This window comes from Pseudorasbora parva, chromosome 5 (assembly GCF_024679245.1).
Source record: "Pseudorasbora parva isolate DD20220531a chromosome 5, ASM2467924v1, whole genome shotgun sequence".
NCBI classification, from domain to species: Eukaryota; Metazoa; Chordata; class Actinopteri; order Cypriniformes; family Gobionidae; genus Pseudorasbora; species Pseudorasbora parva.
Genome location: NC_090176.1, coordinates 18188928 through 18213205, shown reverse-complemented (window position 1 = coordinate 18213205; position 24278 = coordinate 18188928). Strand labels below are relative to the sequence as shown.

Sequence of the window (24278 nt, the reverse complement as noted above, 5' to 3'; positions counted from 1 at the left end):
AGGTGGTGCCTTTTCATTAAGAGAGCAGAAAAGAATACAAGCACATCAAAGACTAATCCTCCTGACTTTCTGGGCGTACAACTGTGGGATTCATCTTGGCAACTAAAAGGACGGAGCAAGCAAAGCCATGACACCCTTTTCGAGCGCCTGGACTGTGAGGCTTGAAGAGAACAACATTAATACACATTTTAAATTTTTCTTTTGAGTTATCAAAGAATGATAAAAGGGGGAATTGTTGAAGAAATTTTTATAATTTATGTTTGAGTTCACACAAGAAGTCAACATCTGTTTCTGCCATAATAAAACACCATAAGACAGTGTCTTTTGAAACCCAGGGGGTAGGGACGGGAACCCTAGTTTGAGAGTTTTCCCTCATCAGAGGTGTCGGCTAATCTAAATTAGATCTAAGACCACTGTTTGTTGCTTTTCATTTAAATGAGTTCTAAGACAGAAGGGGGGCCATGTATGTGTGTGTGTTTCTTACTTTCCCTCTGTAGGTACAGGGACCATTGTGTCCCATGACAAAAGGGTTGGGGGGGAGACATTTGTTTCATCTTTCCTTTTGTTTTTGTAAAACACTGACATGGGTATAAAAGCTTGAACCTTTCTTTGTTTCCCCAGTTCACACTCGTCGCAGGCATTGCCTAGTTGATTGTGGATTCATTCTTGCAAGGATTAAATCTTTATAAAGACACGATTGGCTAAAGTTTGTCTCTTATTCAGAAATGCAACGGAGTTAAAATAATTTTGCCTATACAACGACCTCGGCCGAGAGACCTTCCTCTATGAGCCTAGCCCCCTCAGAGGCCAGGCCCATAGCGGGGCTGGATGGGTCAGAGAAAACCACTGCGGGCAGTGGGAATTCTCCGCCGAAGCAAATAGGTCTATTTCCGCTTTCCCATAAACCTTCCATAGGAGCTCCACCACCTCTGGGTGGAGTCTCCATTCCCCGGGCCTCGGCCCATGTCTCGACAGGCTGTCTGCTTCCTGATTTAGGACCCCGGGGATATATACTGCCCTGATTGACAGCAATTTCCCCTGGGCCCACAGGAGGATCCGATGTGCCAATTTGTCCAAAGGACGGGACCTCAGACCCCCCTGGTGATTTATGTAGGCGACCACCGATGTGTTGTCTGTATTGACTAACACATGGTGGCCCCTGAGGTCGGGCAGGAACTGTTTCAATGCCAGAAACACTGCGAGCATCTCTAGCCGATTTATGTGCCAGTGCCGCTGATGTTCCTGCCATAGACCCTGGGACGAGCGACCACTAATGGTCGCCCCCCAGCCCGTGAGAGAGGCGTCTGTCGTTAGCGTTACGCGACGAACATGAGCCCCCAACACGGGACCCTGAGATAAAAACCCCGGGTTTTTCCACATGACCAGAGCACGTAGGCATCGCCGCGTGACTTTGATCGTGCGGAGCGGATTTCCCCTCGGGGAGAACCCTTTCGTTTTGAGCCACCACTGCAGTGGCCTCATGTACAGTAGGCCAAAAGGTATCACGTTGGACGCTGCTGCCATGAGACCTAACAGTTTCTGGAACTGTTTCACAGTGACGGCCCGGCCTAGCTTCTGTTCTTTGACGGCTGCCAGGACCGATGCTATGCGTGTTGGCGATAATTGCGCCCGCATAATTACCGAATCCCAGTTCACACCTAGAAAAGTGGTTCTCTGAGCCGGAGAAAGCACACTCTTCTTGGCGTTCAGCCTCAACCCCAGCTTCGACATGTGGGCGAGAACAGCATCTCGATGCTGAACCGCCATCTGCTCTGTATTTGCTAGAATCAGCCAGTCGTCGATATAGTTCAGTATGCGGATGCCCTGTAGACGCAGCGGCGCCAGAGCTGCATCCACACACTTGGTGAACGTGCGGGGTGACAGTGCTAGACCGAAGGGAAGTACACGATATTGGTATGCCTCTCCCCCGAAGGCAAACCTCAGGAACTTCCTGTGATGTGGAAGGATGGAGACATGAAAATACGCATCTTTGAGGTCTATGGTGACAAACCAATCCTCCGATTTGACCTGCGCTACAATCTGTCTGAGTGTAAGCATCTTGAATTTGAGCTTGGCCACCGAGCGATTCAATAGCCGCAGATCTAATATCGGGCGTAAGCCCCCATCCTTCTTCGGCACGATGAGGTAACGGCTGTAAAAGCCAGACTCCCTGCTGGGAGGGGGAACCCTCTCTATAGCCCCTTTTTGCAGGAGTGTCTCTACTTCCTGTGCCATTACCAGAGCCTGCTCCGGGCCCACCTCTGTAGGTAGGACACCGCAGAAAGGAGGTGGCCGACTTCTGAATTGAATGGCGTACCCCTTTTCTATTATCTGCAGGACCCAATGAGATATGTTTGATAGACGTTTCCACTCGTCTAGAAAATCTACTAAGGGAACCAGCCTCTCGAGGCTGGCCTCTGGTGTATTTTGAGCAACAAGCACAGTGCCCTGAAGCGGCGGACCGGCAGGGAACGACTGACTTGACTGCTCGGGGGCCCCCCGAAGGGGGTGCGGACCACCCTCGGGTGGCCCGCGGAGACCGACTGCGCCCCGGCATTGCGGCGGGGTTGGCAGCGCGGCCCCCCGAGGGTGCCGTAGGGAAGCGGGTACCGTTGGCAGGGGTAAACACCGCTTCCCTACGGGGGGAACCACCCTCAGCGTCCTGGCGCTTCTGGCGTCAGGAACGCTTCGACGAGGCCTTCTTGGCGATCAGGACTGTCCGCAGATCAGCCCTGCCCCTCGAAGGCCTCGCCTGAGAGCGCCGCCCCTCGTCCCCGCGCTGAGGGGGAGCTCGAGCGGCGACGCTCTGCTTTTGTTGCGCCCTGTGAGCGGAGCTCGTACTCGGCTTGGGCTGCCTGATGTCAGCGGCAGCCCCAGGGACCTGGACCCGGAGAGGGAGAAACTGCTTTAGCGCCGCAGCTTGCTTCTTTGACTCCTGGAACCTCTCGGTGACAGTGTGTACTGCGTCACCGAAGAGGCCACCAGGAGACAGCGGCGCGTCGAGCAGGAAGCTTTTCTCCCTCTCCTTGATTTCAGTGGGGTTGAGCCATAAATGCCTCTCCGTAGCCACCAAGGCTGCCATAGAGCGGCCAACACATCTGGCCGTCTCCTTGGTGGCCCGGAGAGCAAGATCAGCTGATGTTCTGAGCTCATTTATAATATCTCCCCCCACTTCATCACGTCCATCTAGGTCCCTGAGCAGGTCAGCCTGATAAGCCTGCATTATAGCCATAGTATGCAGGCATGCAGCAGCCTGACCTGCCGCCGAGTACGCTTTGCCCACCAGTGCCGACGTTGTTTTTAATGGTCTGGTGGGCAAAGTCGGGGCCTTAAGGGACGATGCCGAGGAAGGCGAGAGATGGCTCGCGAGCGTCTCTTCTACCTTTGGCATCGCCCCATAACCGTAGTGCTTCAGCCCCATGATGTTGCTATAGACCGAAGTCTGAGGGCTGAACACACGGTATGATGCCGGTCTCCTCCATGACTTTGCCACCTCGGTGTGCAAATCATGGAAGAACGGCAGGCCCGTCGCTGAGGTTCTGAAGCGCGAGCGGGCAGGAATCTTTCATCTAATTTACTAGACTTTCTTCTTCCTGCCTCAGATCTTTCTATGGGCCAGTCAATATTTAGTCTGGCCACAGCTCGCGTTAAAACCTCAACGAGCTCCTCACTCGCAGGGGACTGAAGTGGCGAATCTTCAGTCGCGATGCTCTCAACGTCCACCTCCTCGGAGCTGGATAGTTGGAGCACCGACGACTCTCTCGGGGGGGAAGAAACCGCCATGCGTGCTTCCATGTCCCGAGAAGAGCCGCTGGATGGAGCAGGTGAGGGCAGAGATAAGGCAGCGCCCGTCTCTAACCCCTCTGCAACATCCAATTGTGATCCCCACGACTGCAGCCTTCGCTCCGCCTCGGCGGCAGCGGGACCAGAGCCGCGGGGAACACGAGCCGAGGCACCCTCCTCGAAGAGTGCCCGGCGGGAGCGCAGCGTTCTCAGTGGCATACGCTCACAGTGCTCGCAAGGGCTCGAGGGCTGCCTGGGCATGCTGGGCTCCCAAGCAGGCTACACAAAGAGAGTGTGTATCCCCGCTCGTGATGTAGCGTGGGCAGGGATGAACACACCTCTTAAAGCTGCTTTCACTCGCCATTTTAATCTATCTATTTTATTTTCTCTTTGTTTGTTAATATATACTGCAATATTTAACAAAAGGGTGGAAAATCTCTGGATATAGACAGACAAAAACACCAAATAGACAGACAGGTTCACACAGATCGCTTGCTGAAGGCTCAGAAGCTAGTTCCTGTTTGTTTTCACGGACGCTTTATAGCTTCCGGTCGATGACGTCATCACGCCGACGATCAATCTTTTTTCCGATGGAATGGTTCTACAGGCGCTTCACGACACATTAACGCAGAGGCGTTCTCACAGCGTTTCGACGCAGCTCGAGTTCCCCGAAAGGGAACTATGGTTCTCCAACTCGTATATGAATAGGACATTGTCTTGGATGAGGTCGCTACAAATGCAGCTCAAACATGCAGAGTCTGCTTCCTCTATCATGGTGTTGTGTACATCGACGCCATCAGCATTATAGTACAAGCAAGTTCTGATGCAAATTGCTCAAACACTCCAACGTCAAGTAATACTTATCATGCAATCACAGGTGGTGGTATGCTTCTCGAATTACTACTGCCCACTGATCCTGTTTTCATTAGTATCTATAAGCTTCATGAACTTCTCTGTGGTCTAACATGGTCTCTGTGCAGGTGGCCTATCATAGCCTTCATCTCTACTTTGCCTTTTCACCACGAGACTATGGTTGTTTTAGTTGTCTGGCTTGTTCCTGTAAAGGTATTCTCCAAGCCCTTGGAGTTCCCTGCGCAAGAGGGCCCTCTGACTTGCGGAGCAGCGCTGCTGCCGATCGCGGCTGTGCCACTCTGAGAAGCTGCGCAGGCAATTATCACAGCCTCTGCCAAATTGCGTGCAACATAGCGAATTATCGTGCAGCCCTACTCAAGATGGTTTTCTTCAGCACTTTAAACCTATAGTATGCTAAACCTTCTGGTAATTCTAAGATTAGCCATGTGTCGTAATAAGCATCAGATAAGTTACATTTTATTATCAAAGTCCTTTAATTAAATATTAACGGTAAGTATTCTTCCCTTACATCCATGATCTTTTCTCTTAATGTTTGGCTAAGGTTTATATTTTCACAATGGCGCTCCTTTCTCTCAGGCCGGGTTTTAGACCCACACCTCTCATCTGTCCTTATAAGTTGCAGTCTTTCCTTCATACCAGACATTCTTTAGGATCGGGGCAGTCACTCCAGCAGCCGAGTGCGGCATCTCTACAGCAGCCATCAAAATCCTGGGCAGATGGTCTTCTTTTGCTTTCAAGTCTGTATAAAAACTGATTCAAAAATCATCCTCGAAGCTCAGCAAGCTCTCCAATAATGGCAAATTCCTATTTAACTACTGGTGGTGGTGTTCCGAGCCGAATTGGCAGGATGTTATGTTTCAGTGGTCTTACACTATATTAAAGATGGTCTGTGGTACATATGTCCTATCAAAAGATGGTTCGTGGCCATGTGTCCTATCAGAAGTTGGCCGTTGGACATGTGTCCTGTCAAAAGATGGTTGTGGCCATGCGTCCTATCAGATGTTGGCTGTTGGACATGCGTCCTATCAAAAAATGGCTGCGGCCCACGTGTCCTATCAAAAGATGGCCCGTGGCCCATGTGTCCTATTAAAAGATGGCCCGTGGCCCATGTGTCCTATCAAAAGATGGCCCGTGGCCCATGTGTCCTATCAAAAGATGGCCCGTGGCCCATGTGTCAGATCAAAAGATGGCCTGTGGCCCATGTGTCCTATCAAAAGATGGCCCGTGGCCCATGTGTCCTATTAAAAGATGGCCCGTGGCCCATGTGTCCTATTAAAAGATGGCCCGTGGCCCACGTGTCCTATCAAAAGATGGCCCGTGGCCCATGTGTCCTATTAAAAGATGGCCTGTGGCCCATGTGTCCTATCAAAAGATGGCCCGTGGCCCATGTGTCCTATTAAAAGATGGCCTGTGGCCCATGTGTCCTATCAAAAGATGGCCTGTGGCCCATGTGTCCGATCAAAAGATGGCCTGTGGCCCATGTGTCCTATCAAAAGATGGCCCGTGGCCCATGTGTCCTATTAAAAGATGGCCTGTGGCCCATGTGTCCTATCAAAAGATGGCCTGTGGCCCATGTGTCCGATCAAAAGATGGCCTGTGGCCCATGTGTCAGATCAAAAGACGGCCTGTGGCCCATGTGTCCGATCAAAAGATGGCCCGTGGCCCATGTGTCCGATCAAAAGATGGCCCGTGGCCCATGTGTCTTATCAAAAGATGGCCTGTGGCCCACGTGTTCTATCAAAAAATGGCCTCCGGGCTATATTCAGTACGTCACGGTAGCTGTGAATCTGGCGTCAGGGAATACGCTTGCCGGCGGTTTCGAATCTTAACGAATCTTAAAATAGTATATGGTCTAAAATCTAATTGTTTTTCTCTTTCTCTCCATTAGGAACTTCAGGAATTAGGACCCGTGAGTATACTTCATAAACCGTTCTTTGGGGGTGGGCCCCGTTCACGGTGGATCCTCCTTCCACCTATCTTTGGGGGTGAGCTGCGCCCCTGCCTCTGTATTCAGGCAGGATACGCAGATTCCGTACCCTCAGAATGCGAATTACAAATGGGGCCTACGCCAAAGAACTTGATTGCTTGCTGAGCTCCTAAATAAATGTTATTGTTACAGCATTAATTCTTCCGAGTCTTTCTGGCAGAAATTAAGTTAGCGCAAGTTCTGCCAGGAAGACTCAATCGTTACGTCACTAATTACCTTCTCATCTATCCAATCACATCCTTTACCGGAGCATATAAAGGTTGTACTTACTCATGTTTGAGTTTGCAGATACTACCGCTTCAGCACCACCATCCTCCCCACCACCACCAAGATGGGACCTTTCCTTCATCCCCCCCTACACAACCAGCCAGGCTTTCATATGATCCTCAACACCACCAGACAGGATCTCCCCTCTACCCTGAAGACTTCAGGAGGTCTCTCCCTCCATCCACCCCACCACCACCAGATGGCCCCCTTTCGTTCTTCGCGGGGGGTGAGCTGCGCCCCTGCCTCTGTATTCAGGCAGGATACGCAGATTCCATACCCTCGGAATGCGAATTACAAATGGGGCCTACGCCAAAGAACTTGATTGCTTGCTGAGCTCCTAAATATATGTTATTGTTACAGCATTAATTCTTCCGAGTCTTTCTGGCAGAACTTCTACCATAAATTTAGTCTATCAGTTTTAAATAAATAAAAATGTAGGCTATTATTATTATTTAAATCATGTAGAATGTACATGCATTTCATTATTTATGTAAAGAATACAGAGTTAATAAAGAATTTAGAATATGTGTCCCTACCTATCGAATGTGCTACAATCCAATCCAGTAGGTGGCGGTAATGGACCTTCAAGACAACCACCAATCAGATCAAAGCAAGCGCAGCTGAACAGACTTCAAGCGTGAAAAAGAGACACAGGACAACGACCGTGTTTTTTAGAGGTAAGCGGCCTACAAAAAGATATTTATAAAATTCATCTCAATTTTAATTTAGTGTTTTTATTCATCTGTATGTTTTACAACTTGTGTGCTTCTCCTGAGCGAGTCAGAGTGAAGTGCAATGTTAATAATAGTCACATGAACGCCCTCGTAAATTAAGTTACACAACCAACGGCCAGGATAATCTACATTGAGGTTCAGTTTGTTTTTCATCAAACCATATCATATTTGTATTCATCTTTTTTTCTTAAGATTGGCATATACACTGTGAATTGCGTCCGAATTCTGACTCGTGCAACTTTTTTTTTTTTTTTTTTTTGTCGTGCGTCGTTTGTTATGAGGTGTAGGCTTTAGTAACTAAGAGTACTCGCGATTGAATGGCAAACTGATGCGAATGTGCTCTAGTTATGAGCCTCAGAGGCTCCAGTGCGTCATCGACAGTAGGGGCGGGGCCAGGCTCAGAGGCTCCAGTGTGTCATCGACAGTAGGGGCGGGGCCAGGCTCAGAGGCTCCAGTGTGTCATCGACAGTAGGGACGGGGCCAGGCTCAGAGGCTCCAGTGCGTCATCGACAGTAGGGGCGGGGCCAGGCTCAGAGGCTCCAGTGCGTCATCGACAGTAGGGGCGGGGCCAGGCTCAGAGGCTCCAGTGCGTCATCGAGCCACCGTTTTAGCCCCGTCTAGAAAATCCGGAGCACAGCAATGGTGAAAAACTGTTTAACGGTCTAACTCCACAATTTAGTACCACACAGTTCACAGTCTTTACAATGAGTTTTAGCAATATATTTCTAACATTTATAATGTGTTTAGAATTTTTTTTATAGAATTGCCTTTACAGGAACTTTAAAGACCGTTCACTGCAGGAACTCCGCTCTCCACACACCATCTCTTGTTAAACGTAAGGAAAATAATAAAGCGTGGCTTTGAAGTATTCAGAAGTCTCTTCCCAATGCGGTGGACAGTGTAAATCTTATCAGGATGATTTTTTACCCTGCTATTTTCTCTAGGGCGATTATTTATCAGACAGAGTGGAAATCTTCTGCTTTGCCTTTCATGTGGGGCCTACCCGGCCACTGGAAGTGGAGTAGATAAGAGCATCTCAGTGGGAGATGCATAATTATGGCAGCTCACATTATCAGACATTTGTAGCACTTGACCTCTCTTTTTCTTTTCTTTTGTCTGCAGCAGATTTCACCTTTAAAGCATCGAGGGGTACTATAGAAAACAAAACACGTCACAGAATTCTAAGTGATATAGTTTGACTGTTTTACAGTTTTTTTCCAACTGCTTACACACAAAATCATTATACTTGTTACACAATTTCTGAAACCTGACACTCAAACCCCAAAACCACACATCAAATCTGCAAAACCAAACTAATTCTCAGCCCTCGACTCAACTTCATAAAACACTTTTTGCAAAACGCATCACACAATTATCTATGAAACACACAACAATCTAAGGGCGTTTTCACACCTGAAAGTCCGCACTAAGGTCCGAACCAAAGTTCGTGTTTGGACATTTGGTTCGTTTTGGTTTGCTTTCACATTGCAGTTATGTCAGCGCACCAAAGAACTTTACATGACGCACTGGCGTCCTGTCGTCATCATCTATGTGGGCTGCATCTTAACATTGATTGGTTTGTTAGTGGACGTGCGTCTGACGTCAGTGTGTTGTCAATTCAGCGGCTAACTTTTGACAAGAATGAACAGCAGACGCATCGTTGCCAATACTGTTAATATTATGGCATTACTATCTGCAGCACCAACTATACTCGAGGCAAATTCACCAAATGAACGTCCTCGTTGAGCAAACATTTTATCGGCGCCGACAGGAAAGGAGGAGCTCCTAAAAGATAGACTTTTTAGCCAAACAATGTGTTTTATAGTTATGTATATTATAATGTTATTCTTAAATTTCATCTAGGGTAAATTGATTATGAAACGTGCACAGATGTGCAATATATGTCAAAGACATTAAGATTTGTTTTGTAGAAAGCTTTATTTTGTATCTTAATTTTAATAAATGTTTCATCGTTTGCCTGAATTTAATAAATAAGCTTAAATAAATAATATAGCAGACATCCCGTGACGGAGTGATCATTTGCGTTGCACATGAACTGGAGCGGTCTCATAAATAAACCGAAACTCATATAGTCAAGCAGAGCACGCTGTTCACGCGAGCTGACATAAGTACACAAGCGGTTCTGGTTAAAATGCTGCGCGCTCCATCACTGCTGCTCACATGTGCTGTGAGTTTAATCTGTGTTTTTTCACTAATCCTACACCAGAACTTCCTGTAAATGGTCTGAAAGTCCGAACTATACAGAAAATGCTTTCACACTAGAAACGAACCGAACCTTTGTTCTGTTTGGTCCGGACCGAGACTACCTCTTTTCGTCGGACCAAATTTCGTCTGTTTGGTCCGGACCATGGTCCGGGGGAGGTTTCACACCTGTAATTTTGGTTCGTACCAAACTGAAAAGTCCGAAAATCCGGACCAAACAAGGTAGGTGTGAAAGCACCCTAAGAGGAAGTATCTTGATTTCCTTTTCCAAACACAACCAATCAAAATGCAACACTAATTCATCAGTGCCTCACACAAACGCCTCACATGTGCAAACACTTTACTTAACACCAACCAATCACAGCTTTAGAATAGACCAAAGGTAAAGTTATAGGTTTTGAACAATGGATGCAAGCAATGCAGGCAGAGTAAGGGGAGTTGTACTCACACACACACACATTTGTTTTTGTGACATATGGGGACATTCCATAGGCGTAATGGTTTTTATACTGTACAAACCATATTTTCCATCCCCTTACACTGCCCCTGCCCCTAAACCTACCCATCACAGGAAACATTCTGCATTTTTACTTTCTAAAAAAAACTCATCCTGTATGATTTATAATCATTTTGAAAAGTGGGAACATGGCCAATGTCCTCATATTTCACCCTCTCCTTGTAATTCCTGTCATATCCATGTCATTATACACATTTGTGTCCTCATATGTCACAAAAACATGCACACACCCTGTGTGTTGGTGTCAAAATCTGACGGGTCGTTCCGTTTCTGCACGGATTTCAGGAAGGTAAATGCAGTCATGATGCCTGATGCTATTCCATTGCCGCGTATCGATGAATGCATCGATAACATTCGGGTAGCGAGATATATTACAAAGCTAGATCTTCTCAAAGGCTATTGGCAGGTGCCTTTAACTAATGCCTGGCTCACACTACAGGAGTTTTAAAATCCTATCAGATTGTAAAATCTGGTTGCAGTACACACTTCAGGAGAATCTTTGCAGATTTTCTGAACTCAAATCTTTAACATGCTCAAACTACAAGATATGAAAATCGAGGAGCATCACACACTACAGAATATTATTAAGATTATCATGCCAGAGAAAGTGCGTCATGTGATCTACGCAGCAGATAGTAAGTGTGAAAAAAAAATGGATCAGCCTACTGCTGTAAAATGACAACTTGCTGTATCAATAATGATAATTTGTTGTGGAAAAAAAACAAAAGTGTAAGAATAAACCAGTGTGTATTAGAAAATGGTTGGGGAGACAGGCTCAACTTGGATTGTCAGTTCTTCAGCGAGAAATGAAGGTAATTGTTTTGACCTTATTTGATCCTGTCGTTCTGGTGCTAGTTGTGTATAGCTGTGTGTGTTTGCAATGTATTTTTCCCCTCGGGCTTGCCGTATAGTGGTAGTGCATGCACACTTATTGTAATGGAGTGTAGCGGGTTTTCAGGCTAGTTATTACGCGTGTGACAGAATAAAGTGAAGGAACGTTCAGACGACTGTCACTTATTGTTTTCTTATTTCTGAGTATTTGAGGCGAACCCTGCACGAACGCTAGGTCACACTAGTGTGCTAGAATGTTTACCGCTGCCTAGTTCAAAAGCGATCGTCACCTGTTACAGTGTAGTTTTGTGCTGTCAAATGAAAAGCAAGAAATGCTGATATTCTCTCTCTCTCTCTCTCTCTCTCTCTCTCTCTCTCTCTCTCTCTCTCTCTCTCTCTAAGAGCTAACGTTACAGCAAACTACGGCAACTTAACTCGCGGTTGCCATTTCGAAATGTCCGTCTCGCCCTAGACTTGTTTCCTATTGGCTATTGTGACAGTACTGACGTTATTACAATCTTGCTCAGAAGATTAAACTGGCATAAACCGGCCTAAAACTCCTGTAGTGTGAGCCAGGCATAAACGTGCTGGGTCAGATGATCAGGAGATACGTCATGATCATGTGACTTGGTGTTGGGTGTGTGATGGGTGCATGATCTAACATGGCAGCATGCGGCTGCTAGAAAGAAGACAACAAACTTTTCTCTGCTTTTTTCTTAACTCTTTTCTTTCTGGTATTGTTTTTTTTCTACTTTTATCAATCAATGAGCGCTTATCTAACTTGGATTCCAGACTCTCACTAATCAAAGTACTTCACAAAGAATTCCAAAATCTTCACCATAGTCTGGAATACAGTCAACAACAAGTCGACTCACTCACAGAAGAAAACAAATCATTTAAAAGCTCCGTGGACTGACTCACCGCAAAACTTTCCACTGTAACCACTCAACTCACCCCCATCACCGCCGAAAACAAAGCTATGCAAGAAACCATCCTGGATCTACAGTCACGCAGTATGAGAGACGATCTAATCTTTTTCGGCATTCCCGAATCATCCACCGAAGACCCTGAAAAATCTGTTAAGGACTTCATAGTTAAACAGCTCAAACTTACACCAGGGACTGTCGAGCCATCACTTTCCACCGCATACTTCGTTTAGGACAGAAACTCCCCAACTCCACCCAACCCCAGCCCATCATCGTCAAATTGGAACATTTCAAAACAAAAAGTACTGGTTCAGCGACAGGGCCAGCAGCTAAAAGGGACTCATTACGGACTCATCGACCAATTTCCACCAGAGATCATCCGCAGACATAAGCTACTCTTCCCCATCCGCAAAACAATGATCAATCAAGGTAAAAAAGCAATCATTACAGTAGACACACTATATATTGATGGAGAATTATTCAGAGACAAGGACACTACTCCATGGCTTTACTAATTCTAGAAACTGTGAAAGATGTAGGGCTGAAACGATTCATTGAGTAACTCGAGTTAATCGAATCAAAAAAATCCTCGAGGCAAAATCATCTGCCTCGATGCTTCGTTTAGTCCATTTAACTACACACACATATTGCAGAAAGACATTTTTTGTGTAAGGACTCGGAGTATGAGCGGATTGCGGTTATATCCGCGGTTCAGGTGCGTATAAACATCCCAAAAATTGAAGGTGGATGAGAGAAATCGTTAATATGTTGATTTTAATAAAGATGCGGAACTCTCATATCACGCTAAAAACGCAATGAATGCGTGTCGTTCTTTAACTTTAGTTTTCATCTCATGTCGAGATCAAAGACCGCAATGCGAGAGAGAGAGAGCGGGAAGGCATCAGCACTGGTAATATCATTTAATATCGCTGTTTTTAAATGCAGACAACATAAATGCGGCAGTACATGCGTCAGCTGAGGAGAGACGAGCAACTCCAAACACATGAACGCGATGGAGTTTGCAGCTTTGCACATGGCTCACCGTCATTGTGATGTGTGTGAAATCTTTAATGAGACTTTATATATCCTACTTGATGATATCTTCGAAATGCATCATTAGATGTTCTCAATACTAGGCGCAACGCTGCCTATGCCCTGCTTACGCGTGCAGTGTGAAGCCGGCGTAACGCGCGCGCGTTTGTGATGAGCAGCGCTTGTGCTTTCAGAGCTGATCAGAGCTGCGTGCTTTCATTGATTTGTGTAATTTAATCACACTTTAATCATATTTATAGCTACTAACTTAAAACAAGCTTTGTTACAATGATGACTAGGGATGGGTACCGAAACCCGGTATTAAACGGGCCCCGGGGCTGAATTTTGAAAGACCGTTGTATCGATAAGCTCTGCCGTTATCGGTTCTGCTTTTGGTACTTTTGAAAATACACGTGACGAGAGAGAGAGAGAGAGAGAGAGAGAGAGAGAGAGAGAGAGAGAGAGAGAGAGCGCAAAACGACAGCCCTAATTAGTGATGAGTGCGGACGGAGGACAGAACTAAACATTCAAACATATATTTATGTATATATATCAAACAATATTTATGTCTAGCGCAACTTAATTTATAATACATATATATATATACAGTCTTGTTCAAAATAATAGCAGTACAATGTGACTAACCAGAATAATCAAGGTTTTTAGTATATTTTTTATTGCTATGTGGCAAACAAGTTACCAGTAGGTTCAGTAGATTCTCAGAAAACAAATGAGACCCAGCATTCATGATATGCACGCTCTTAAGGCTGTGCAATTGGGCAATTAGTTGAATTAGTTGAAAGGGGTGTGTTCACAAAAATAGCAGTGTGGCATTCAATCACTGAGGTCATCAATTTTGTGAAGAAACAGGTGTGAATCAGGTGGCCCCTATTTAAGGATGAAGCCAACACTTGTTGAACATGTTTTCATTCATCACAATGACAGAAAAACATGAAATTTGCCAAAATGTTTTATGTGCATATGTTACGCAGTTTTCATGTGCATATGATATGTACTTTATATTGTGTTATGTGCGCATACTCCAAATTACTAAACCTATCCAATGGGGTGACAATGCAAATCATATGCACATAAAAACTAATTGTGCCGTATAAATCGCACAATAAATACAATTTGTGATGTATATGCATTTCATGAGAATGAGTTGGTAAAAAGAACAAAAAGAGGAAGTAAAAAGAGGAAGAACAAAAAATTGCAAAGCAAAGTGGCAATAATTTCTGACCAATTTTGAGCTTCTATGATGGAACATGTTTTCATTCATCACAATGACAGAAAAACATGACATTTTTTTGAGATTAAAAATGTCCTTCTCCTTGAGAACTATGTTTTGAACAATGTGTTATGTGCATGTACTCCAAACAACTAACTTACCCACTGGTGTGACAATGCAAATCATATGCACGTGCCTTATAATAAATACAATTTGTGCATCTTATATGCATGTACTTTACACTACTAAACCCAAGCGTGTTATATGCAAGCGCCCCACTAGTGATGCGTATCATATGCACATAAAAACTAATTTTGCCGTATAAATCGCATGATAAATACAATTTGGGATATATATGCATTTCCTGAGAATGAGTTGGTAAAAATAGGGCTACAAGCAGGAGGAAGAACAACAAATTGCAAAGCAAAGCAGAGTTGTAATTTCTGGTCAGTTTTAAGCTACAATGATGAGAAAAAATTCATTCATCAAAATATGAAATTTGTTGAGATTAAAAATGTACTTCTTCCTGAGAACTATGTTTTGAACAATGTTTTCTATTTTTCAGTGTATTGTTTACTGATTGCTTGATAGCGTTTATCATTTTGATCCCTTCGTTTATGAGCAGTGTTTGATTTTGAACACAGGTAAAACTATTTTGAGACGAAAGTTTCATTTTGCAAGAGGAGTCAGAGGTTTTGTGAATAGTGCTTGAAGAGGAGGTTTTGTGTTTAATGGTTTCAGAAAATGGAGCAGTTTCCGAAATAGTGTTTTAGCAATTGAGAAAAACTGCAAGAGTTTAGGAATTTTTTTAAAAGTAGGCTATTGAAAAAATTGTCATAGCGATTGTAAAAAACTTTAATTCCTAGATGAGAATTCCTAGAGAGAGAATCAGCATTTATATGGTATTTGCACAGCTTCAATAAGCTGTTTCTCAGTTCCAATGGAACAGGGGCTATTTTTGTGCTTCAAATCACATTATGAACAGCTGTTCACTTTGACTTTAGCTCATAAGGTTAGGATTAGAATATGGTGTTATCTGTTCTGACATACAGTGTTAAAGCATTGGTCAATTTGGCAGTAAAAATCCATTGTTTTGGTCTTTGTTGAGCTTTTGTGTAAAAGAAGTTCAAGCATTTTGTGTTAAATGTATGCATTTTGTGTAAAGGCCAGAAGTAATGTGTTAATTGTATAGCCTAGTGTAGGAAAATTGTTAAAAGTATTGAAAAAATTATCATAGCGATTGTAAAAAAAAAACTGTAATATGATCATCATAGTATTACTAATGTTGACAGGATCATGTAATTTAGCCAATCCCACTTGTATAAACTGTCATCAAGCCCTCAGTGTTGCCTTTAACATTACATTGATGACTCATTTCTTACACTGCAGGGGGAAGACTCCAGCCCAGGAAGAAGTTTCCAGGTCAAGAACAAAGTCTGTAAGTGTGTGTGTGTGTGTGTGTGTGTGTGTGTGTGTGTGTGTGTGTGTGTGTGTGTGTGTGTGTGTGTGTGTGTGTGTGTGTGTGTGTGTGTGTGTGTGTGTGTGTGTGTGTGTGCCCTTGTTTATATTACATTGTGGGGACCAAATGTCCCCATAAGGATAGTAAAACCTGAGATCACCTATATCGTGAGGACCAGCCAGCGGTGTGATAGTTTAGGGACAGGGGCAGTGTAGGGGGATAAAAAATACTGTTTGTACACATTACACATGTGTAAATATACATGATGTAAAATCTCTAAATTGTGTCTTCATTTTACAGTTGCTGTTTTTTGGCTTAGTTCCCTTTCAGTCGGTCACGTTCGACGTACGTCGGACTCAGACCGACGAATTGGGATCACTTCTGGGAGCCCCTATCAGCTTCGAGATATAGAAAACGGGCCAATTGCTTTGCATATCGCATCCCGCCCCGCTGCGCAGGTATAAAGCGGAAGCGATCACCACGCACTGTTTCACTTCGGAGCCGAACGAAGTTGATGAAGCATCTGACTGCCTTCTATCTACCTGGGCTTAGAGCACGCTGAGGCGGCGTTTGTGGATAGCCCGTGTTCTCACTGCGGTGAAGGGGGGGATTCTGAAATCCACTGCCGCTTCGATATACCTGTATATATTTATATCTTAAATAACTTCATAATCAAAACCTTAATTAATATTTATCTTCCTATATTATTATAATGATTCTTTCCAGTTATGATTTTGCTTTGTTTCTTGTTTTCTAAAGTGTGTATTTGGTCTCTGAGGAGTGACTGAGGGTCTGGCCTAGAGATGTGTGATGTGTCACTAAACACTGGCAACAAGGTCGTGTGTTTGGATTTTGGAGGTATCACACACCCCTAACAGGGATGGAAATTAACTTTTTTGTCCACCGGCCACTGTGGCTGGTGGATTTCAAAATCTACCAGCCACTCAATGTTTTTACCAGCCACTTTCTTGTTTATAACCGACAATGTGTAACTGCATGTGAAAAATTAATAATACAAGCTCTACAATACTTAAGCTGTTTATTTAATCTCAAATCTCAATGAAATACTGACATTTTTTATTTCACTCTTATACACACACAAACCATGAACTGATATACATTTCATTAAATGAGTAGGGCTCTGTGTGCTCTTTTTTTTTTTTTTACCTGGATGTGGCATTTGGATGATTTGTGGTCTTTTATGGCTTCCAGTTTTAGGTTTTTAGTACCAACAATAAAACTATTAGTTTTGGCATCTTCTGAAGCGTGTTGACGACACACCGAGCAGAACATTGTCAGTAGGGATGCACAGAAATAAAAATTACTGGCCGAAACCGAAGCACTAAAAGAAATTATGCCAATTATTCATTGCATTTATGGCTAATGCTATGACTGTGTAACTTTACTAAAAATCAAGGCATTGCAATCGCATTAATTAATATTAAAGTTTCAAATAATAAATCAATTACAAATTATGCAAATATTTATTTAGCACATTGCAACATCAAACAGTATAAAATAAAATTCAAAGTAAAATGTTTAACTTGACCTCACTCATGCTACATTTAATAATAATGTGCAGGTCTACTGGCCTGCAGAAAGGTACAGAAATTAAATAAAGTAATCAAATGTAAAATAACTGCATATTTAACTGTTTAAATGAAAGATTAATCCTTATTTAACTTACAAAAGCTATTCAATCAAGAGCAGTGAGTGATGTCCTTATCGTTTGTTTGACATTAAACATAGCAGTAAAAGCTACTGCCCCTTTAAGACCTAATAGAAGGATATGCGTCATCTTTCACGAATGTATAAAGTTCACTTAAGGCATATTCAGACTATGTTTGCTAGAATACTCATCAAGATGAACATGTTGGCATACTTTTTGTGTGAGTTTGTCCGTTTAAGCACATGACTTGAAAGAACTCAATATTTGCGCGCTGTGAGACGAGTACGCGCTTCCGGATGACAGTGACGGATCTTCTCTCAGCGCGCGCGAGTTATTCGCGTCTTCTGGCACTACATCCGGGTAATGACGGCAAAAACGACTGGTCATATTCGGACATACGGCCGCACTCGCATGCACTGAACACAGGTTATAAAGAGGGGAAACAGTATGCTATTTTTATTTACCCGCCACGGTGGCCGGTAGGTGAAGCGAGTTTACCCGCCACAACTCAAAATCACCCGCATTTGGCTGGTGGCGGGTGCTAATTTCCATCCCTGACCCCTAACATGTCAGGAGTGCAGTAACAGGGTTTGCTCACTTAGCCCGGCTTCCAGAGATGAAATATGGATTTGTCTTTCATTTAATTTATTATATTTTATTCCTTTTATTTTTCCTTTTACTGAAACACTAAAGACTCAAGATGAATATTGCCTGTACTATTGTCTGTACCTCTCACTGCGAGAAAGCACATGCTACCAGCATGCTTTGGAGAAATGTTTTGTATATAATTAATTAAAATGTTCTCAACCTTGGAGGAAACCAGTATTCTCTGGACCTTTTTTTGTGTGTGTGTGTGTGTGTGTGTGTGTACCAGATCTGTGCAGGCCTAATGTTGGAGAAGGACATTTCTGCAGAAAACGCCAGACTTGAAGACGCTTTGCCCGCTCGGAATTAGAGCCCACTCCACTTCCTGGGCTCTGGCTTGTGGCGCCTCGCTGACAGATATTTGTAGAGCTGTGGGCTGGGCGACACCCAACACGTTCGCTAGATTTTATAGCCTACGTGTAGAACCGGTATCTTCCCGTGTACTCACTTCGCATAGTCGGTAGTACCGAAGTGCCCATTCTAGTGTCGGCTTGCTGCGCCACTCCCTTCCTCATGGAACATATACGTGCGCTTATATGCTCCAGTCGAGTTCCCCAGAATGGCGAACCCTGTCGAGTCCTCCGCAACCCACGGCAGTCAGACGTGGCGGAGCGTCTGACGCCAGGTCTAACCCTCGTATGCAGTGTGGAACTTGTGTTAGGCTGGGTTCCATATGTAGTGACCCCTACGGCGGTCCCATATGTGTATTCTCCACGATACGGCTCCCTACGGCGAGCCTGTGTTTCCCTTGGCAGAGCCCACTCTGCCGTCTTAGTGCGGTGACTGTCCCCCGCCCAACAGGGCCGGGCCACCCCTGGAACTCCCGTATGTAGTACTGCCCATGGCCAGTCCATACGTGTATTTCCACACGTTATCTCCTTCGGGGGAGTGTGGCTTCCGCAGCGGCCTCCAGGGGCACGCTTTCCCAGCGTTATTCAATAGTCCACTGTTTGGGTCTTGAGGGATGGCAGTATGACTCTCCCTGCAGGAAATTCCCCGCCCACTGAGACGGGGTCCGAGGGACTCCGGCAGGGCGCTGGAAGTGGTAGTAACTGTGGCTTTTTCCATAGGGATCCCAATTCGTCGGTCTTAGTCCGACGTACGTCGAACGTGACCGACTGAAAGGAAACGTCTCGGTTACGTATGGTAACCCTCGTTCCCTGAACGAGGGAACGGAGACGTACGTCCTGTCGCCACAGTTGCTGTACCATCACTGCAGTTCGAGCCACGGGTTCGGCTCCTCAGTGAAAAACAACAGTGCGTGGCTATCGCTTCCGCTTTATACCCGCGCAGCGGGTGCAAAGCACGCACGCCAATGTTCATTGGCCCGTTTTCTATTTCTCGAAGCTGATATGGGCTCCCAGAAGTGATCCCAATTTGTCGGTCTAAGTCCGACGTACGTCTCCGTTTCCTACCATACGTAACCAAGACGTTTTATATTCTCTTTTTTTATGTCTCAAATATCAGTATCATGTCATGTTTGTTATGCGATTCCATTGTCTCTTCTGTCATGTTGTCCTTGGTTTTTGTCACGTCTTAGTCATTAGTCTTTGTGTCCTTAAGAACTCTTTTGTTTGACTTTTTCCCTCGTTGGGTGTTGTTTCTTAGTGTACGAAAGCCTAACAACACCCTCTGTAGGTATCTATGTATATAAGTTATTAAGCTTGAACCCAGAACATGTCTGGACAAGTCTCCACAGGCAGTATATACAGTATACAGAGTTTTTTTTTCTCTTGCACAAAATGGACTGCTGCATGTTTGTGGTTCTGTGAGTGAATGATTAAGAAGTATGTTTTGTTTCACATTCTATATTGTTCACACTTTAACATTTAATAGCCTGACTTACTGTTACTCACATTTTGAATAGTTTATTCATTTTATGTTGTCTGTAACACTCTTTATATTAGAAACTTATATTGCATTTGTTTTCTTTGTTCATTGTAGACCACACATACCGTATAGGTGAATGCCTGTAATACCTCATACAAGCAGAAATAATCGGAATAAGCCCTTCATCTGGGACACTGTCTCTCTCACTTCAGTTTCTCTAACCGGAAACTCTTACCACCATTTCTACTTTTACCTACTCGAAACCTTTGAGTGTCCCATAAGCTTGTTTACCTAGTGAGGTCAAGTTCAAGTCATTGTTTCTGTTTGCTCACTTTGGATTTTTGGCAATAAAACTCAGAGGTGGTAAAAGTACTTAAAGGTTATACTCGAGTGAAAGTATATATACCTAAATAAAATAAAAAACTCCAGTAAAAGTAGAAAGTCCTCCATTCAAACATCACTTGAGTAAAAGTACAAAAGTATCAGATTTAAAACATACTCAAGTACCGAAAGTAAAAAGTAAATATTCAAATTAACTGTAAATATCAATAATTAAGCAGATAAAATCTTTTGGGACTGATATGCAATGCTTTAATTGAACAAATGATAAGATTAGATACTGCAATTAAGAATTTGTTAGCTTTGCAATTAATAAGAGACAATGAAGCACCTTAAGGCAGTATAGGGGTTAAACTTAAAATAGACATGTTCCATAACATTAGCTCCATAAAACAGATGAGGAGCAAGATACTATTAACTAATTCAAAATTAATTCAAAAGCCATAACCACAATGACATATTACATAACAATTAGTTAATAGTCATGTGCCTCAACAAGTAAAGTCATAATATAATTTTGCCAATTGTTATGATTAATGATTAATTAAACACAACTGAGAGTCGGAATGCATGGCTTTGAATAAATAAATTTACATTATTAGTTAATTAAATTTGTTTTTAGGGAATTAATGATGTCAATAGCAATTCATATATTACTTAATCTATTAATCATAGAGAATGTTCATTAGTTGCTGATGCAGTAATCATTAATAAATGGTTTAGTTCTTCATTAGTAATACATTCACTCATGATTATCTGTGCATTAGTTAGGCATGAATTATAATAGTGCACCTGTATTGTAAAATGTTACCAATGTTTTCATAGTAAATTGTGTGCCGCAAAATAAAAAAGTTGGGGAAACACTGAGCTAACGTTAGTGTGGCAAACCTGACTTGTCAGCTTTTCCAAGTCTATACCCGACTGGATCATCCATGAATGACCAGACCGGTTTGGAAATCAAGTGTAATAAATACTTAATACTTGGAGGGGGCATGGGGAAATGTATTGGAGTAAAAAGTAATCTTTGACTTTAATATTGTAGTGGAGTAAGAGTAAAAGTAGATGCAAATAAAATATACTCAAGTAAAGTACAGATCCCCGAAAAAAATACTTAAGTAAAGTATCAAAGTATTTTTACTTGATTACTTACCACCCCTGGGGGTTCCTTTAACACTTGCCTCCATTTATTTGCTAACACTTGCTATCATTAATTTCTTAATGTACATTTCGCAGTGTTCTTTTCACAGTGTTTCCCCAACAGAACAGAAATATTCATAAATGTATATGTTAGACACTTAATATTGATTTCAAAGCATTAAAGAAAAATGTCTCTTTGAATTTGACAGCATTCCCAGCAAGCAATAGCCGTCATTGCACCGTCTAGGTTAACTATAGACCTGATATAGTCCGGCTATGAGTAGACCACTTTTAGCCAAAAGAATCTTGAATTTGGTTACATGTAATTTTTGTCCAAAAAACTTGTGAGATGTATGATATTCCATCATGTAAGCAAAGTTAACAGTGATTACAAGGTGTTTGGTATCATTTCTTTAACATGATATGTGCATAGGCTGTGTGTAGCCACGGTTTAGCTCCTACACAGGAGCTATCCGTAGCCCACTTTTAGTCAAAAGACAAAACTGATTAATTGTAGTTTTTGGCAATGTAGCACATGATATGGTTAATATTACATCAAGTTCTCATTGTTGCAGAAATTCATTTTGGCCTTAAACCATTCAATGCTTTCCCAATCATCTACCTCATTGTTCTAATGCAACATAATGGCTAAAACATCTTTTAAACCCAAAAATTTAAATTCTGTCATTAACTCGCCTTCAAGTTGTTTCTTTTCGTCTGTTGAACACAAAAGAAGATATTTTGAAGAATCTGGGTAATCAAAAGCTTTATGGGCCCCATTGACTTCCATTGTATTTATTTTCCTACAATGAAAGTCAATGGCTACCATCAAATGTCTGGTTACCAACATTCTTCAAAATATATATTTTTGTGTGTGTTCAACAGAAGAAAGAAACCCATACAGATTTGGAACAACTTGAGGGTGAGTAAATGATGACTATCTCTTTAAAAATGTCACATTCATGTATCTTAACTTTTTATTGCCCAGCTTTAGTGCGCATTTTTTAAATTATATTACGTTGTTAATATTCCATATTTCTTATCCTAATTTTATATTTAATTTTATTTTTAACATTTTATTTGGTCATTTTTATGTTTTGGTCGTTTTGTATTATCTTAAGTTGTCTATGTTGTTAATGTTCTTTTTCTAAATAAAACCTTTATATTTAATGTGTTTGGATGGATTGTTATTTTTTAGAACCTGATATATTCGAGTGAAAAGAATCCTTTAGCCATTTTGTTGTCTATTAAATGTGTATATTAGTCATGTGTTAGCCGTCTATTTGATGACTAGTCTATCCTTGGGCTATGATTAGACGTCTATTAGATTTTCACTGACAGCCCAAGTTTAGCCTTGATTTAGACTAGACGTCTGGAAAAAATGCATCACCTCTGACCACATCACATTTGACTTTAATGTTTTTATTAACAAAGTGCAGGAGGAGCTTTTTCTGATAACTGACACAGGTGAAGAACACTCAGCTAATCAAATCCCGAGCTTGAAGAAGCCCTTTCCCCCCTGGACAGCACGCCAAATACGCATTTAAATTTACTCTCCATAAATGATATGTAAGTGTGAACTCGTGAAAGACTGATATGAATTGGGATGCAGCAACTTCCATTTTCCTGATATCAGGGCAATGCACATGCACCTGGTGGTTATAGAGCCACGTGCCCCTCTGCCATCATCGGCTGAGGTGTCCCTCTTGCTCTCCTTCCCTCCTTCACCCCTATATTCACATAAAAGCGTTCTGTTCCGCTAAAAAATCCACTAATTCCGCTAACACTGTTTTCTTTCCCTCAGCTCACTCCGCTTCATCAGTCACATGCTGTGGCAGCTATAGTGTCCTCTCTCTGTGGAGCTACATTTCCAGAATGCCGTCCCATTAACTGGTAGATTACAAAGTACAATCCACATTACAGACAGTGGTTGATCCGTGGAATTAGTAATTAGTGCATTTGAAAATATATATATATTTTTTTCTGTCGGTAATGTTTTGCTCCTGGTCTTCATATCTAGTGCTAACAACTTGCTCAAAATAATATCCATCAAGCTCTTGGAAGATATCTAATCAAATTATTGTAGGCTACCTGATTTAATATAAACAACAACATTTGCTGTTGTCGGAAAACTTGGTGGACAAAAAAAACGAACACAAAAAAGAATGAGAAGTGAGCGCGCAATTGGGGAGGCTAAAGCCCGTTCAACATTACAAATATGGATTCAAAGCTCCAGCGGGTGAATCGTCATATTTAGCTGACAGTTAGACAGTTAGTCACACTTTAACTCATCTAAAGTATATTTCTCATTATAATCAATTGTCTGAGTTAATACTAGTATCTATATTAGTACCATATTAGTAGTACAAAATTAAATATAAAGGAAAGCTATTTACCCAGACCATCATAAAAAAATAAAAAATTGTACACCACGATATATATTAAAATGGTTAATCGCTTACCACTGCTGCAACTGCTGAGAAAAAGGGAAACTACAACAGCCGTAATAAAGTGACAAGACATGTCTGAGTAGAGTACCCGTCTTCAAACTATGTAGCCGAGAGAGAGAGAGAGAGAGAGAGAGAGAGAGAGAGAGAGAGAGAGAGAGAGAGAGAGAGAGAGAGAGAGACATCCGTGTTGCGGTCTGCGTTGAGTAGGCTATGCAATGCTGAAGCTAATTGTGCTTTCATGTTGTACACCATTTTTTTTAAAAATATTTTTATTTACACCTGTTTTATTTATCCTTGTTTTTAATTCGAATTTAATACGAATTTTAATTCGTACACATGGTATTC

The 24278-nt window shown here is 42.8% G+C and overlaps 1 protein-coding gene across 1 annotated transcript in view; it reads right to left on the bottom strand.

The window, feature by feature from the left end:
• si:ch211-214p13.3 (poliovirus receptor) overlaps positions 1-24027 on the bottom strand; it is a 63791-nt gene extending 39764 nt beyond the window's left edge. Inside the window, exon 1 of the mRNA XM_067444939.1 lies at positions 23946-24027. Coding sequence (XP_067301040.1) covers positions 23946-24006 — 61 coding nt within the window. The 5' untranslated portion in view covers positions 24007-24027. The remainder of the gene's footprint in view (positions 1-23945) is intronic.
• Between the last annotated feature and the right edge of the window lie 251 nt (positions 24028-24278).